The 17673-nt window shown below is 47.6% G+C and overlaps 2 protein-coding genes and 1 long non-coding RNA gene across 11 annotated transcripts in view; 2 read left to right on the top strand and 1 right to left on the bottom strand.

Moving 5' to 3' along the window:
* The window catches only part of NCOA6 (nuclear receptor coactivator 6), a 72140-nt gene extending 65555 nt beyond the window's left edge, over positions 1–6585 (top strand). For 6 of the 8 annotated variants that reach the window (XR_002829468.1, XM_023754403.1, XM_023754407.1 and 3 more), the window contains 2 exons: positions 275–423; positions 6003–6585. Coding sequence is in view for 7 of the 8 variants with exons in the window: in XM_023754403.1 (XP_023610171.1) it covers positions 275–423; positions 6003–6046 (193 nt within the window). In the remaining variant the exon portion in view is untranslated. The remainder of the gene's footprint in view (positions 1–274; positions 424–6002) is intronic. The other 2 variants (XM_023754409.1, XM_023754404.1) reach the window with 1 other exon arrangement.
* A 1106-nt stretch (positions 6586–7691) lies between these two features.
* On the bottom strand, positions 7692–16359 carry TP53INP2 (tumor protein p53 inducible nuclear protein 2). Of its 2 annotated transcripts, none has more exons than XM_006089431.3 (4): positions 16134–16359; positions 12249–12423; positions 11565–11733; positions 7692–11068 (listed from the first exon to the last, which is right to left on the bottom strand). In XM_006089431.3, the coding sequence occupies exons 2-4, from the start codon at positions 12370–12372 to the stop codon at positions 10816–10818; spliced, it is 546 nt and encodes a 181-aa protein (XP_006089493.1). In that variant the 5' UTR covers positions 12373–12423; positions 16134–16359; the 3' UTR covers positions 7692–10815. The 2 variants fall into 2 exon arrangements, with proteins under 2 accessions (XP_006089493.1, XP_006089492.1); XM_006089430.3 differs by having other exon boundaries at positions 11565–11853; positions 16134–16358.
* The window catches only part of LOC106697293, a 20247-nt gene continuing 13672 nt past the window's right edge, over positions 11099–17673 (top strand). The window contains exons 1-2 of the long non-coding RNA XR_002829469.1: positions 11099–11235; positions 12846–13078. This is a non-coding gene — a long non-coding RNA (uncharacterized LOC106697293). The remainder of the gene's footprint in view (positions 11236–12845; positions 13079–17673) is intronic.

The raw sequence follows: 17673 nt of genomic DNA, 5'->3' as shown, positions 1-17673 counted from the left end.
GAAGTTGGGTGATTGTGTGACATTCCAATGTCTTTTACCTGTTTTCCACAATTTCACCAGTATTATGCTTTAATCCTTATTTTTACTAATGTAACAAGTTAGACTCGCTTTTAAATTGTAATTATAGAAGGAATTGTGCTCATTGTCTCAGGGTTCTCTCCAGAATGACTATATAGTTCTCCTGCCTTATGAATGAAACTCTTATCTGAAGAGCCCGTTTTTGTGTGACTTGATTCCCTCACCTCCTTGGAAACTTTGTGCTTCCGTCTGTCAGCAGTGATCCCAAAGAGATAATTGAAAAGTCCAAAACCCCAAGTCGGAGAAATTCCCGAACTGAAGAACCAACTGTGGCTTCTGAAAGTGTGGAAAACGGACATCGGAAGCGATCCTCTCGGCCTGCTTCAGCCTCCAGCTCTACTAAAGGTTAGCAGTGGGGTGTGGGTACTATTTGTAGGTCAAATAGAAGAATGGGATTCTTATCACAGCAGCAGAGGACTTTGTCCTTCATCTTTGCATCTATTCCTCAAACTTGTCAAGTTACTTTGTCTTCTCTTTGGTCCTTTATTTGTTAGTTCATTTAACTATGTGTTTTTTGTATACGTACACAAGAACAGCAAGCACTGTTAGAAAAGAACATAACAGGCAGATTGATTGATTATCACCAACCACTTCAGATATGCCCTCAATAACATGGCCCAGCCATCTTTCTATGTTTCTGTAATCAACTCTCTTTTCCCCCTCCCTACTGTTTTTAAACCTACAACCCTTACTTTCTCCTCCCTTCTCAGCAGAGACTCTCACCTCTTCCCAGAGAAAATAGAATCCCTCTACTCTCACTACCAAGACATAAATCTACCAATGTCCTCCTTTGCTCCTACTATAATAGAGTAGTTGTCCCTCCTCAAGTTGAAGGCCAATGCCTCCACTTGTGCCTTTGATCCCACCTTCTCAGATCTTCTCAAGACCATTACACTACCAGTTTTCTCTGTTAACTATTATCTCCTTTTTTAATTAACTCTGCCCTTGGCTTTTATGACCCAGAACTCTCATTAGTTTTCTGACTATGCTGACTGCTTCTTCTTAGTCTCTGTACCCAGACATTATGTGTTGGCCTTCCTCAAACTTCAATCCTAAGTTGTCTTTTTTCTTCAACTTGTATTTTCTCCCTAACTTATTCATGCTTCCCTTCAGTTAGAACCTTTCATATACTCATGTATTGATTTCTAGTACAGACCTCTAGAGATTTTAGATAACTGCATGTATATCCTTAACAGGACCTCACATTCAACATGTCTGAAAACAGACTTGTGATTTTCACCCCAGTGTCAGGTGGTACTCTGCCGTTGTTCCCCACCTCAGTGAATGGGACCACCATCTATTATTAGGCAAGTCCTCCTTGGCACCTCTCGCCCTCACTCACATCCATCACAGAAAGCTGCTGATTTTATGTTAGGTGGCCCAAATTCATCCACTTTTTCCATCTTTATTGCTATCCTAGCTTAAACCCCTTCAATGATTTACCATTACCGTTCATTACCATTAGGATTAAAGTCTAAAAGTGTCAACATGGCCCTGGCTGGTGTAACTCAGTTGGTTGAGTGTAATCCCAAGAAGAGATGGAAAGCTGGAACCAGTTTTAGAAAAGGGGTGGGGAATAGGCTTGTATACTTAACCTGGACATTATTCCAAAGTGATGATAGTCATGTTAGAATACCTGCCCCATACATGTTTTGAAGTTTAGCAAATAGCTTAGGAGAGGCCAAAATGACTTTGTGATCTTCAGAGGGGTGCTGAGTGTCTCCCTAGAGGATAGCAGAGCTCTGGCCAGACCCCAAGAATCACAATTGTGCCTAGATCTCCACATCAGCACTCAGGTTATCAGTTCTTAACTGTCCTAGGGTAAGTTACCTTTTAAATCAGAAATGAGTGCTGTAGCTCTTTGGATTTTTAAGTGTTAGAGCTCTTGGATCCAAATTAAAGCATAAATATATATATTATTTGGCCAGCTATGTTGTATCCAAATAAGAACCAAAGCCATAAAATAACTTTCCTATGATTGTATTTGAATGCATATCCATGGAGTGATCATAAAGTATCAAGCTGGTTTCTAAAAGTTATGGTTCTCAAACTTGGAAATGTGTAGTACTGGGGACCTGGAATATCTTCCTGCAGCATCACTTCTTAAAGTTTTGAAGAGAAAAAGCATTTTGCCTTTTTGTACTTAAAAGATTTTGGTCATATATGCAGAAACAAAATCAGAAATAGTGTGTGTTTTTCACAAGAATCTTGAAAGTTAAGAAATATTATGAGCAGTTTATAATGAGAAGTATTGGTACTTTTGTATTATTGAGGAAATGGTAACATTAATCATGTTTCTGCTGTGAGAACAGAGTTTGCTTATATCATGTTGGTTGAGGCCTACTAGACTGCCAGCTTGGAACAGGTGGGATAGATGATTTCTGGGCAAGTTCAGGGAGGCCCACATGGTTGATAGGTCATGCTCTAATCTGTTGTTTTGTTTTTGGTTGGTTGGATTTCCCACACACACACTTTTAATTACAAACACAGAAATTGGCTCCCTCAAATCAGTGAACTTTTTAAAATTGTACTTGATCAGAAGTGTTTTTTATAAATATGCAAATGAGTAGTTTTACTCCTGGCATGATGAGTTCCTCATTAACACAGAAATGATTCTTTTTCCCTTATCATTCTTTATTTACTCTTCTGTGTATAATTTTGTGTTATATTTTCAACCAGGGAAAAGGATCAGTAGTTAAAAACATGAAATTCAATGCATAAGTTAGAAACCAAGGAAAACAGGCTAATATTAGGGACGTTCATAGCAACTAGTAGTCATCAGCAGCTGTGGGTGTCCCTGTGGGGCCCTGAGATACCTCTGACAGCAAAGTGGGGTGAAAACCCTACCGTACCCACAGCCAGTGACTTGAGAAGCAACAATCTAAAAACAGAGTGGCCTGCCCGGTGTGGCTCAGTGGTTGAGCGTCAATCTATGAACCAGAAGGTCATGGTTCGATTCCGGTCAGGACACATGCCTGGGTTGTGGGCTCAATCCCCTGGTGTTGGGCGTTCAGGAGGCAGCTGATCAATGATTCTTCCTCATCATTGATTGTTTCTATGTCTCTCTCTCTTTCCTTTCCTCTCTGAAATAAAAAAAATATATAAAAATAATAAATAATAACAAAAAGTGTACAGATATTCTTAAAACAGAAGTGTTGTTATTGTGGAAATGCAAATGAACAGACATAATTAGATATATCTTATGGGAGAAAAACCCTGAACAATAACTGTCTGAAACTGCATTCTTGTAGCATCATTTAGAAACCAGACATGCAAATTTTGAAAGGAAATGTTCAGAATTTTTTTGCAATTAAATAGAAATCTTGGCTAGAAGTAGTACAGTAAAAAGCCCAATGAAGTAAGCAAAGTCAAGTTCAGTTTCTAAAATTCCTTGAAAGTAAAGCAAAGCCCACCTGCTAGAAGATTTAATAGAGTCTTGTACTGTAGATTTGGCCAAGTTTGCTTAATGTCAAAATGAGACAACCAGGTTGAAAAAAATGCTCATATCAAATTACCAATTTAAATGGATAACTTCCTAAAAGACTGTTATTAACCCAGTTTTTTATCATATAGTTAGTTCTAAAATATGAATATATGAATGCTGTAACTCCACTATTAGTTTTTGAACCATTTGTATATCTTTCTTTACATTAATTTGTAAAATCCTTGGTGGTTTAAAAAGCAATTTTTTTTTACAATATATGTGATGGTTTTGGGGTGTTTTTTTTTTGCCAGTATAATATTGAAGGGGGGGGGGGGATCTTGGAATTGGGATTATGCTCAGTCAGATAAACTAGGCAACCTTTAGGAATAGGCCTGATGCACACCCTGAAGGTACTATTAGTCACCTAGAATTCCTTACCTTAAAGGGTTTGCCTCTAGATCCTCTTATTGTACTCAGGGGAGTAGTAAAAATGATAACATTTTGTTGAGAGTATAAAATTGAATCACAAAACAAAAAACTCATCTTTTCAGACAGATTTATAAACACATTAAAAATGAATTTGTTCTGTGACCCAGATTGGCTAGATTTATCCAGGGAAGGTGATAAGAGACTTCAGAATCAGGTCGATATGTTTTTTTCCTCATACCATCCTCCACCTGGTATCTAAAAGATTGCTTTTTTTTTTTTGTTGCTTCTAGCACAAATCAGTTGTTTACTCAGGGTCCCACTCATTGATTCATCCTCAGGAGCAGAGGCAGCCTGCCAGATCTTTGGGTTCTTTGGAGCAGTAACAGATGGAAGGAGATGGGGAGGGAAAGCCTGAGGTTGCTTACCCAGGCCCCCCTCCCTACACACTGTTCACCTCTTTTCCCAGCCACATATGTGTTTCTCAGACACACCACTTGATCCTTCATATCACAACAAAGGAAAAGCTTCCAAAGTTGACCTAATTAATATTTTTCTAAGGATGAATATTCAGTCAAGACAAAACTCTGTATATTTTTACTGCAAATGACCAGTTTGCTACTGTGACAATGAAGCTTAAATGTTGAAAGTAAAAGAATTAAGGGGAATTTTGGTTGTATGAGACTCTAAATTGCATGCAATTAAAATGAACACTATTATCAGCATTCTGTCAGATTAACTGTCCTCTGATTAGCAGAAGACTAAGGAGAAACCAGAGAGACTGATTCTACCCGATAGCACAAGCAACATGACCTCTCAGCAAAAAAAAAAAAAAAAAAAAAAAATTCAATTTCAATATGTGACATATTGAAATTTCCAAAAACATTGCATAGGTCACCTCTTGGAAAGTCATCAAAGCCTCACTTCTTAGCAATTAATATTTCTTTTTACACCTACCTTTTGAATCTGAGTTCGTAAAATATTATGATACAAAAGAGAGAAGAAAAATTGCTTAGAACACTAAATCTAAAATGCAGCATCCAAAAATTCAGCCTAGTTTTCCGAAATAGATAAATCTGATTCATTTCACACATTAATATGTTAGAAAAGATTTTTTTCTCCTTGATATGAAATAACTTTAAAATACTACTTTCATATTAAAACCAAAATATCTACGTAGCAGCATGAAGAATGAGGGTGAATTTTTAAGATCAATATGAGATTTTAAATGTTTACATTTGGAGAATTTCAAACTATTCATTGTACTCTGCTGTAAGAAACTTGTGTGGAAAAGCTTTTTAGAAACATAATTTAAATATGAGATAAAATTGAATTGATTGATGTAAGACACTACGATAATACAAAAGGAATTAAGTCACTATTACCCTGTGTGTAAATCACTCAGTTTGTGCACCTCTTCCTTGAAGTCCTCAGGCTCACCTGGACTCACAGAGTAGGCTGTGGCTTGCTCTGAATTGCTTCTATGCCTGTATGTATCCACAGCCATGATGATATACCTGGCTAGACCACAGTAGACACTTGTTGACCAAGGGTCATGGCCATGTTACTTAGAAACTTTGGCTCTAGCATGGCAAAATGAATTCATTACTGCAAAACAATGGCTTGGCTCCAAAAGGGATCCAGAGGCTTGTTTGGCACTCAGGCACGATTTACTCACTTGCGTGTCACATCATTCATTGATTTCTCATCAAAAGCACTGTCAGTCTATCCATCATTTCTTTGGGTGATGGGATTTGGTGATAGAGATTGTGGGGTTAATTGCCTAGCTAAGGAAGCTGTCCCCATCCTGCCACTTTTTCCAACCAGGTACATATGCCTCATCTCCCACCACCTGTATCACATTTTCCCAGTTGCTAGGTTCCAGTACACAGGGCGTACCCTCCTCCCACAGAAGCTGGAGACCCTCTTCACACTGAGTGCCCCCTCTGAGGCCCTTAGACTGATTCAGAGCCAATAGGGCTCCACTTAGGTTAATCTGTGTTCTTGTGGACTACCTAAAAGGCACAGCATAAAAAGTTGCCTCAGCTGAACATGTCCTTCCTTTCCCCCACAGACATAACCAGTGCGGTGCAATCCAAGCGAAGAAAATCCAAGTAAACAAGCTGGACAGCGACTTGATACTTGTAAATGTGTATGAATTTTACAAAAAGCAGTTTTGAGCTGTGACTTTTTAAAATCACTTTCTGTACAGCTAGTCATTTTAATAATGTGGCCCTTTTCCTAGTCCCTGCAACCTGTTTCATAAAGTGCAACGAGAAAAGCAGAGTTGTTGAACCCTTTTGGTGTTGATGAAGTTCAAGGTTTCTAAAATGTTGCCATGTATTGAGAGGAGCTAATGTGATTATGTTATTAGTTTTCACATTTCCTAAGCAGCCTAGAGTACAGGGTGAGCATTTTTAGGTCTCATGATGTATTGTGCTGTGGAAGTATTGTGTGAGTAGCAGTAGTGGGGACAAAAGGAATCTTCTCATTTGGAAATGTTGTAAATAATTTTATTAAATAGTGTTTTGGATGTATTTGTTGTAGAAATGGACCAGTGAATAAAGAGAATCTAAGGATTTGTACAATGTGAAATACTGAATGTGTTAAATAAATGTAATTGTCTTAGAACATAAATGTATGTTATTGATAGGGGATTATTGAGCAAGTGCTTTTCTTTTAATCATAAGTGAATAGGAACAGCCTTCTTTGTGAATTAGAATCCCATCTTGTCCTGATTGCACCTGAGCTGCATCTGACAAGTTGAGGGAAATGCAGTCTTGCTCACTGAACTCATTCTTGGCTTTGAAGAAACTAGCCCTTTACAACACTGTACCTCGCACTTTATATGTTGGTCAGATCTCTTTTTATTGCAAATAACAATCAATTTAGAGAGAATCAAAGGCCACCCAGGATTTTCTAGAGACAGGAAGTCATCAGCAACCCAGATAGCACTTTTTCTCCACTTCATACAACTGCTTCTCTGGGCACATGATGGATTGCTCCAAAACAACTGTATATACCTCCTCCATTCAAGATAAACCCAGCCTGACCAGCAAGAATCTTTTTAACAGCATCAAGAATCTAGCCCAGTTTAGGTCAGCTTTCCACCTTCATTCCAGTTCTGTGGTTAGATGCGCAATCCCCAAATAAAAGCAGTCGTTTTGTGTTATGTTCTTCAAAGATGCCCATTACATTTCACTCTTTGGCTGTCCTGTAACTCATCTGCATCAGGCTTAGGGGTGACTTTTCATCAACATCCCCAGGTTTTCCCTTTCCTGGCTTAATTCTTACCTAAACACTGCTTCTGTTCCCATCCTACTCCCTACCTACCTTCAGGGGACTCAGATACTTGGGGCCCTGTCCTTGTCTTGGTCTGGGTCTCAGCCTTCTGCTGTGTCTCCTACCAGCTAGACATATACTCCATTCTTTCCCCTGCAGTAGCTCCTTGCCATTGCCATAACTCAATGCCTGAGATCAAAAGGATGAGTTGGTGATTCTCTGTCATGCTCTTAGTCTCATCTCTATTTCAGCTGTCTTATTATATATGTCTTACATTATAAGGATCCTCTAAAAGTAGTTATTTATTAGTCAGACCCCATGCTGTCTGACTCTGTTCCCAGCAAGCTTATCTACCCTCTTCCTTCTCTTATGACACACACGAGAACCAAAGCCAGCCTAATAATAATACCCTCTGCCAGTACTGTGCTTGAGATTACAAAGTGCTTCTCAGACTTTACCTCTATTCAGACAGAAAGTATAATGTGCTTTAAATAGATTTTTATTTTGTTTTTCTTTATATTTTTCTCTCCCATAGAGGAATAACATTACAATCTAACAATCAAAATTCTGTTACACACATACACAGGCATGCCACAGGACCGTGTTGAGGTGGTTGTGTCCTTGAGTCTGTTGAAATGTCACAACATGGTCAACCAGAGTCTCCTCGTTTCAGCCAGTCTCAACACAAAACACCCAAGAGGGATGCACTCTACTTGGTTCCATTTGGAACTAGGTGGCAGGACAAGTGGGGAAATATAGGGGGTATAGTGTGTCTGCATTCGGTCCCCATATAAAGCCACATGGATCTGAGGAGGCCTCCAAGAGCTCTGGTGGGGTCCTTATTGCACCTAAGATATTAGGGGTCAGAGCAAATTGATCAGGATATCGGCAGGAGTTGGGAGCAGGCATACTTCAAAACAGCAGCAAATTGCATTCATACACAAGTGATACCCTGCTGGGGCCAGACTGGCAAAGGCTGGAAAGTGACACCCAGCTTGAAGAGAGCACTCAGACATATGGGGAATCACTGTAAGTCACCCTCTGATGTAATTGGGACTCACTCTAGAAACGGGTCCCTCTGACAAACTCAGTTTTGGCAAAGTGCTGGTAGTATTGACATGAATTAATATAAACTGGAACAAACTTCTCCAGGGTTCTCTGAAAATATCAGTCAAGACAGACTCTCTAACCCCTCACCTGTCTAAGGTTGCATAGGACTTTGTGAATTCCGGTTCCCTCATATATTCAAGTTCTGTGGTTTAAAAAAAATCCTGAAGCATGCTCAAGGTGAAAGGCACATACACAGTCAATACAGTATGATGCTTCAGGAGTTAGACTAGCAGGAGACTGAGTAATGTTGGTTCTTAGAAATCTATACACAATTAAAATATTGCCACACTCAAATACTACAGAATCTATAGGAAAGTACAAAAACCTATGAGCCTTGCAATCAGCCAGGTGATGAGATTGGAAGGTTCTAGAACTACAGGAGCTCCAGAAATATGGGTGAGGGAGGGGCCTTTTGAAATTTGAACCTAATGCCCTATTATTCACTCTTCCCCCACAAGAAGGATCATGGGAACTACCCTGGACTGAGCCTAGGCCCCAGCAAAGGAGTAGACAAGAGGAGTTGGAGGGAATTTCAGCTCTTGGAAGTGCTGAAGACCCTACGCTGGCTGTGAAGTGACCAAGGGGTAGCTGGAAGAAAAATGTGACTAGGTCATAACTGAAGGAGAAGCTTGGGGCCAGGAACAAGGTTGCCAACTACTGGGGCCCTAGTGGACTGGCGTGGGGACTTTGATCTGTTCTTAGTGTAGGTTTGGCTTACTCCCTTGGACAGGAGACCCCAATAGGGCTTCCTCTGTCACCATCCCAGTATCCACGGAGCTACCCTCTCCCTTACCCATACATCCCACATGAGGCTTGGGGCTACAGGGTCAGGAAGGGCAGCTGCCTTTGCCCTCGTGGGAATGCAGAGTTATCTCCAAGCCTCCACTTAACTGTGAGACCTAGAAACCTGAAATTATAGTGAGGGGGGAAGACCTATGTTAGTTTCTAACAGGAAATCTTAAGTTTCAAGGAAGAAAGAGCACACACTAGTAAAGGACAGAAAGAAAAAAAGGGAAGCAACTTGGGGCATCCCAAGAGGCTATTGCTGGTGTCTGAGCCCAAAATTCAGTCCCACCATGAGAAGGGGAAGTTGGTCACCCCTGTTCCCTCTGTTTCACCCAGGGATTCAGGTTCCCTCCTCCAGGTATTTACAGGAAGAGAAGGGGAGGGGAACCATAGGGCACCCATTTCTCCCCAGCAGCCTAGAAAGGAAGAGAGCACTCAGGAAGAAAAGGGAGCGTGGCCCTTATGGCCCAGAACCTGGAGCGGGACTTTGGGGATTAGGACAGTGAAGCTCCTGGCCTCCTACCCTGGAGTGTTTATTAGCCATCCTGGGCAGGGTGTGAAATACAAAGCCAGAGGCAAGATGAAAGCTGAGCTGTCAGTCTTGGGATGGCTTCACCCCACAGCTTGTCCTTCTCAGCATCATTCTTCTGCATTCTTACACTGGGGTGCACAGTTTCCCCGCCTAGAAGCCCTCTGGCCTGCATCTCTCCTAAGCTAGTTCTAGCACCTTGGACATGTGAACAGATGGCCAGGATGGCAGGGCTTTGCCCAGCCTCTACTCCTGGGGTGACATGTTGAGGGTAGGTTTAACTAAGGCCTTTCAGACTTGGGCCTGCAGAGGGGTGGATTTCAGGAAGAGATTTGGGAGGTGAGATTATAGGAAAGGGAAGTGGGGGCAGACTCCAGGCTCCAGCCTGAGAGCAGGGTTAGGCCAATCTGTGAGCAAACACAGTACCAGCTCCCATGGTGCCCTGCTTCTTGCAGCTTCTCAACCTGTCCTGTCTACACTTCAGTAGGCTGCCTCTTCCCTTCAGTTCCCTCCACCTTCTCCCTTTAATTCACATCTCACAGTCCTCTTCTACATACTTTACCTTTCCAGGCCTAAGCCACTACAAGGAGCCCAGCCCCCAGGGTGAGAGGGAAGGGTGAGACTAAACATAGAAACCTTTAGTCTCAACCTCCCTCCTCCACCCCACCCTTTGGGAGGGCATTATTGGGAATGGAAAATAAGGAAGCAGGAGCGAGTGTAGTGCCAAACATGAGATAGGGCGAGGCTTGTAAAGTGGGAATTGAAGGTAAGGAAACAGCTAGATCTGGGGCTGGAAAAGGAGATTCTGAGAAATAGGGGTGGGCCAGAGGTAGAGGAATGGAGGGCAAAGATAAAGGGGAATGTCAGGGCAGAGGCAAGGATGGGGACCAGAAAAGGAAGGATGGAGTCAGTATGGGAGATGAAGGATTAGATGTTGGGCAGGGGGCCAGAAGAAAGGGTAAAGGGCAGAGGAGGTCCAGAGGTGGATTAGAGAATCAGAGATGGGAAAATCAAGGGGACTTTAAAGGGGGCTATCACCCCACCTCACACACTTGAGGGAGGTTGTGTAATCAGCCCGAGGTGGGCTGCGGGCGCCTCTGGAGCAACACACTGGCTGCCGCGGAGGGACCCGATAGCGGTCGGGGGTCGGCAAAGGGTTTGTGGTTGGGCCGGCGGACGCTCAGTAGTTGAACTGGCGCTGGCACGGCTGGTAGATAAAGTTGCCCTGGTGCTTGGGCCGACGCGGATGGCTCTCGCGGGCGCGGTTCTGCCGTTGCATCACCTTGGCGCTCAGTGCGTGGCGCTCCGCCCGCTGCCGGGCCCGCTGCAGCCGCCGCACCTGGCCCGCCCTCTCCAGCAGCGCAGCCCGCGCCGGCAGAGGGGCGGCCGCGTGGTGCGGGGCGCGGAGCTCCCGGCGGACAGGCGCCAGCTCCCTGCGGGAACAGAGCAGGGCCAGGTCAGGGCCGGACCGAGCGGAGCGAAGGGTCCCCGCACCCTCGCCCTGGCGCAGTGCTGTCTCCGTTCAGAAGGGGGCGCCCAGGTCCCAGCCCTTCCTCCAGGCTCACCTGGGGACACCGCCACGGTTCTCGCCCCGTGACAGGTAAAAACCGGACCCCAGGGAGGATTCGACTCCAAACTCCAATTCGGCCCTTGCCTTTCGTAAAAGCCTCTAGAAGCCGCACCCTCGTGACGTTCTGGCCTTGCCCCTCCAACTCCATGACCCGTCCCCGGACTTTTAGCCACGCCTCCCCGCCTAAAGCCCCGCCCCTTGGCCCCCAGAGCCGCCCTAGCCCGGCCCCGGCCCGTAGGCCCGACCCTTTGCCCCAAAGACTCTCCTCTAAAGGCCCCGCCCCTGCACCTGGGCAGCTCCCCAACCTCCAGGCCGATCCCGCCTCTCCCGGACTCCGCCCTCCGGCCCGGCCCGCTCACCCTTCGCTGAGGTCGCCGTCGGGCAGGTCCGCGTCGGGGTGCGGGGAAGGGGGTCCGGGCTCCAGCACGATGGTGCTGCCGGTGACATAAACGGACATGCTGGGGTGCTCGATGAGGAGGTCCTCCAGGGGGCTGCTCTGGAGGCGGGCGGGCCCGAGGCCGGGCCCTTCTGCAGTGAAACAGGCGGGAGGGGTAACAAACCAGCTCTCGTCCATCAAGGAGGGCGCGGGCGGAGGGCGGCCCGCAGGGGCAGGAGCGGCCCCGGGACTGGGTGGAGCCGCGTAGCTGTCTACGGGGCGGGGGCAGGGGAGCCATGCGGGGGAGGAGGCGCAGCGGGGAGGGGGCGCGCGCGCGCGCACACACACACACACACACCGGACACAGGGGGGTGGGGAGAGAAAGGGCATCGTTAGTCAGACCCGCAGCCCTGCCCGTCGCGCCCACGGGGCACCCAGGGGCCAGGAGTCTCGCTAGGGCCCCAACACTGCGCCGCCAGAAGACGGCCCGGCTCGCATGGGACGGGACCCTGTACCCCACCTCCCAGGTCACTACCTCAGCCCCAGTTTGCCCAGTAAACCTGCGGGAACTCCCCGATCCCCTAGCAGCTCCCTTCCCGCCGCTGCTGGGCCACCTGACCTTCCCAGGCCCAGGAGTTAGAGTCCTGGCCCCCGACCTAGGCCTCACCCGGCAGGTCAATGATAAGCCAGCCGTCCACTTCATCCTCCTCCGAGACGAAGGCTCGGGGGCAGTCGAGGTCTTCAGGGGGCGGGGGGTTGCTGAAGAACAGGCTGGTGAGGCGCTGGAACATGTTGGGAGAGTGCAGCGGCCTCGGGGGGGCGCTCTAAAGCAGTGCAAAAACCTGGGAGGCGTAGAGAGGAGTCAGAGTCACCACTGACTGAAGTCAACCCCTGCTCCTGGCTGGGGATACCACCCCCAGCACCCAGACCAGATCAGAGGACAGCAGGGAGGTGTGGGGAAGGCTTGCAGTGTGTGGGCTTTCTGGTAGGTCAGCCTGCTTTCAGGTTTTTCTATTTCCTGTGTGACCTTAGGAAGTAATTTAACTGATCTGTGCTTTAGTTTACTCATCTGTCAAATGGCAATGAAAACAGTACCCTCCTCTTGACCTTTATAAGAATTAAATGAGCTAATAATAGTATTCTCCTCTAGGCTCTAATAAGAATTAAAGGAGCCAAACACAAAGAGCTTAGGACAGCATGTGGGCAGGGTAAGCATTCAATACATTCATCACCTTGTTATTATTAATATTATTGCATGCTTTAGGGACATGGAAAGAGTGGTATCTGTGACCAGACTCTGTCAAGAAAGGTTTCCAGAGGATTGGACATCCAAGCTGGATCTTGAAGGGTAAATAGGAGTTTTCCAAGCAAGGAAGAAATCGCCCAATGTTGTGATTATTTATCATCATCATAATATTGCTAACATTCATGTGCCAGGTACTCTACTAAGCACTTTACTTCTATTACCTGATGTAATCCTCACAACAACTCTAGGAAGTGAGTATAATTATCATCCCGCTTTCACAGGTGAAGAAACTGAGGCTCAGAGACGTAAAGTAACTTGCCCAAAGTTTCACAGATCCTAAGACAAAGAGGTAGGATTTGAACCCATGTAGTCAGATGCCGGAGGCAGCACCATAGTCACTATATTCCATTGCCTTTGCTGGGCGTCTGTCTGAATTAGGCATTTTTAACTTGGTGGCCAAAGGCCATGGTTCATGTGTATTTTTCTGGGAAGATGGACCTTGGTTTTCATCAGGATTTCCCAAACAGCACCTACTTGTGTGGCTTGAAAAGTGCTGGCTCGCAAAAATCTCACGGAACTGCTACCGTGTGATTGCATGGACCTCAGTTCTGTCTGTGAAAATGAGCTTGGAAGATCCTATTCCCACAGGCCCTCCCCCTTCTTACCCCTTATTCCCAAGCCCATGCTCAAGGGCAGTATCCCTGGCTAGGAAGAAGATCACATTGCCTGGCCCCAGGGAGACAACAGGTCAGAGGGAGGTGACAGTAGAAGGAGGGAGATATCACACCCCAAGAGCCCTTACGGATTAGCACTGAGGGTTAGACCAGGATTCAAGGCCTCAATCAGCCCTTCCCTGGGTGAAGATGAGGAAGGAGACCTCTTACTTCAGGAATGCAGACACCAAGGAGGTGGCTATAGATCTGCTCCTCTTCCCACCTCAGCCTATCTCAGGACTAGACCTGGGCTTGGGGTACCCTCTGGATGTCCCTAAAGCTTCACCCTCCACATCTGCCCCCTGAAGATGATCAATAATTTTGCTATTGGGCCACTTGTCACCTTCCTTGAAGGATGTTTCCACACTTCCATTCCCTGAAGGCATTCTACTCTTACTGTTAAACCACCTGGGATATTTATGTGCTTGTGACTACCTCTCCTAGTCCCTGGGTATGTTTTCACACTTGCCACAGAATCCCCTAAACTCCATATCCTGAGAGTATTTCCACATATGCAGACCCACAGTAGGCTCCAGAAGGAAGTGCTCCCTGGGTGCTGGCTTCCCTGGTGGGAGATCTATGGGGATTATGAAAGGTTGAGCCATTCCAGCTAGTACCTGCCCAGCACAAGCCACATATCCCAAACCACTTGTAGCCACAGGAAGGCATTAGTGACTCAGTTACCCAAAATCCAGAAAGTTTGGCCCTTCCTGAAGGAAGGGAAGATTGGGGCCTTGATGAAGAACCCCCCGCCCCCCTCTTTCCATTGAGAAGGTGAAGAAGTTAAGAACTCTTTCAGGGACTATCATATTCATCCAGTCCATTTCGCAACCTGAGGATTAGAGGACATAAGTCTCTCAGGGCAGGCCTAGCCCCAGGTCACTGAGCATCCAGTCCAGGGTGTACATAGAAAAACCTCGGTGCGAATAGTGCCCAAAAATATTCATTATGCAGAAGAGATAGGTCAGATGTGAGTCAGGCCTTGATCAAGTCACTGCTCCCCTCTGACCCCCCTGCCCACCTATAAAAGGGTGTGGGGTTCCTGACACCAAGGTTTATCATGCATTTTCCAGAGCACCCACTGTGTACCAGAGCCTGCTCTGAGCCTCCTCAAATTACAGACAGATTGAGATAAGAAGGCTGGGGTGGGGAGAGAGCTGCCTGCCCGAGGTCACACAGCAAGTCAGTGACAGAGCCAAGAGTAGCAGCAGCAGCAGGCAGCCAGTGCCCGCCCCTCTCATGACCAGTGGGGAGCCTCCTGGGTTTTCTTTCCCAGCCCTGCCAGCTTCCTGGTTCTCACATTCCCAGCCCTGCTCCAGGGAGAACCATTCCCTTTAATAACTGCAGCAGCTGTGCCCAGAATAGCACTTGAGCCCCAAGCCACCTCTACCCCAGCCCATCCTTGAGCAAAGCCCATCCAACTGTAGGCCCATCCACTTAGAAAGTCAGAAGCTCTCTTCTCCTGCCCTTTCTCCTGTCCTTCTCCATGAGCAGAGAGGGGCAGCACAAATCTTACATTCACCAGCACTAGGCCAGGTCATGTCCTTCTACCTGATAACTCTGGCTGTTGGGGAGGTGATGAAGGGCCAAGCTCTCACCCCCCCATCCCCACTCCAACATCAGCTCTGGAGATGCCCTGATACAGCTTATAACTCTGGTGGTCAAAACAGCTGGGAGACAGCAATTTTATTGGGCTCTGGGACTCCAAGGTACAAAGTGAGGGTCAGAGCCACAAAATGGGACCCAATCTCCAAAGAACCCCTGGAAAAAGACCCAGAAGTGAGGAGACCTAGGAGCCCTATCAAATTTGGATGGTACAGTGTGTTCTCAGTGATAGGAGGATGTGTAACTTTTCTTGTATTGAGTTCCTACTAGGCATGTGCCCATGGCTAATGCATCTGTCAGTCACTCAGTAGGCATGACTCTAATTGGCTGCATGACCAGGAATAATCCACTTCCCTTCTCTGGGCCTCAGTTTCCCCTTCTGTGAAAGGGGATCTAAGAGCCCAAACTAGTTTGGGGGCTGGGAGTGAAGTCAGATAAAGCCCACATACACGTCAGAGATTAAGAGGATGTTATTATGTTTGTCCCGGAGGTGCAGGGAGGGGATTCCACCACCATCTGGCGCTGCCCCAAGACATGGGGCCGGAACTCCAGGACTCCCTTCAGCTCCATCCACCACCAGCCTAGACCCAGCAGCACTATCCGAGCCCCTCTCAAGTCGCAAGGAGAAAGTAGGGGATCAGGGGCCTGACCCCAACCCCTGGATTAACCCAAGAAACTGTCAAGGCCCCTCCGGTCCCCACTGCTTTTCATCGTATCTTACCCATGGGCCCCGTCCCAACCCAGCGCCCACCGGGTCAAGGCAGGACAAGCGACCCGAAGGAGGGGGGCTGTGGGGGTGGGGAGGGCGGGGCTGGCCTTAGTGACGTTTCAATGTCAAATGCAAATAGAGAGACGTCATGGTCTACCAGGCATGCGGCAGCCAATCGGGAGACGGGAATGTGGCCCCGGCGGCCACCGACAGAGACAAACAAAGACCCAGGAGCTGGGGGCGCGGGGAGCCCCCTAGCCAAAGCCGGCCGGGACTCACCGGGGTACCCAGGCGGTGCGGAGGGCCGGGTGGCGCTGAGGTAGTTGTTCGGCGAAACGGCGGGGGTCGGCGGCAGATCACAGGCCGGACGGCATCGCGGGGGCTGGTCAGGGAGGCGGCGGGGCTACGCGCGGGACTCCCGCGGCTGCTGCGCTCGCCCGCGGGGCTTTGAGTGTGTGCACCCGCTGCTGCGGGGCTCGCAGCACAAATTGGAACGTTCAAACAGCTGATTGTGACGTCACAAAGGGGCCCGCCCGCCTCGCGTCACTGGCGGGCGGAGCGGTGACCAATCCCAGGCTGCGGATCCCCCTCCCCGCCTCCTCCGCCGTCCGCGGACTAGTGCTCCAGACTCCGAGCCCAACTCCGAGCCGCGGGGTGCCGCCGGGAGGTGCGACTGCTGGGAGCTCGGATCCCCTGCCCCAGGGTGACCCACAGATCTCTCAGTGAGATGATCCCAACTCCTTCCTATGGAACCCCCATCTTCCTGCACTCCCTCCTGATACCCCAGCGCCCTCACCCCTCCCGCGGCCCCCCAGATCCTTTCACCTGCATACGAGATCCAGATCCACCGATCTGTATTCCTCAGTTCCACACCACGTCCGTGCACCTCCAGCCTCCCCACCACTTGCCTTCTTGCTGGCCCTCCCTTGTAGATGTCTCACCTCCTCACCCCTACACATTCTCTGTTTTCCCACCCACTTTGCCTCACTGGGCAGGTTTGAGAGGTGGGGGAACTTGCCCCTTCACTAGTTCCCGGACAGCACCTGGGAGTGTAGAGGAGGTGGTTTGCTGAGGAGAGATTTTACAGAGTAGGACTTGGAGAGGAATTGCTCTGGGCTGAATAAACATTGACCTAGTGACTGCCTGGTACTGGAAGTTTACACACCTTATTTAATCTGTTGCTACTGGGGGCTGGACAGAAAAGTGACAGGACAAGGATTTCTAGTCCAGATTTACACGCAGGGAAAGTGAGGCTCACAAATCTCACTGTTAGTTTGTGGATGCATATTCAATAATGCATTCAACATTTATTTGAGTACCTACTGTGGCCACTGCCAGACCATTAGCTGACATTTCCTGAACACTTACTGAGTGCCAGACACTGTACGAATATGTATTTTGGTCTTCACAACAACCCACAGAGTGCTTCAGCCTCTTGCAGGAGACGAGGCCCTGTCCTGGCTACCCTAAACTTGCTGTGTGACCTTAAATAAGTGATGTTACCTCTCTGGGTCTCAATTTCCTTATCTGTAAGCTTAACATGTCCAGAGAGTCTTTCCAACTTTCCTCCCTGAGGATTCTGCCAATCATGCTCTAGGCTCCCCGGTCTCCCAATGGCCTGGGAAATGCCTGGAGAGAGACCACAAATACGCATCCTCAGAATCTCCAGGGCCAGAAATTCTGGGCCCTCTCTCAGTGTAAAGCAGTGTTGGTGGGGTGGGTCTGAGAGCTGCCCATCTGGCCCAACAGAGGGGAGAGGGGGGAGCTAGGCCAGAGCTTCATGCTCTGGTGAGAAAATCCTGTCCCTGCCTCCTCTGAA

Source organism: Myotis lucifugus, unplaced genomic scaffold (genome assembly GCF_000147115.1).
Source record: "Myotis lucifugus unplaced genomic scaffold, Myoluc2.0 scaffold_60, whole genome shotgun sequence".
Classification (NCBI taxonomy): domain Eukaryota; kingdom Metazoa; phylum Chordata; class Mammalia; order Chiroptera; family Vespertilionidae; genus Myotis; species Myotis lucifugus.
Note: the sequence above shows the minus strand (reverse complement) of the source record. Positions and strands in the feature narration are given on the sequence as shown.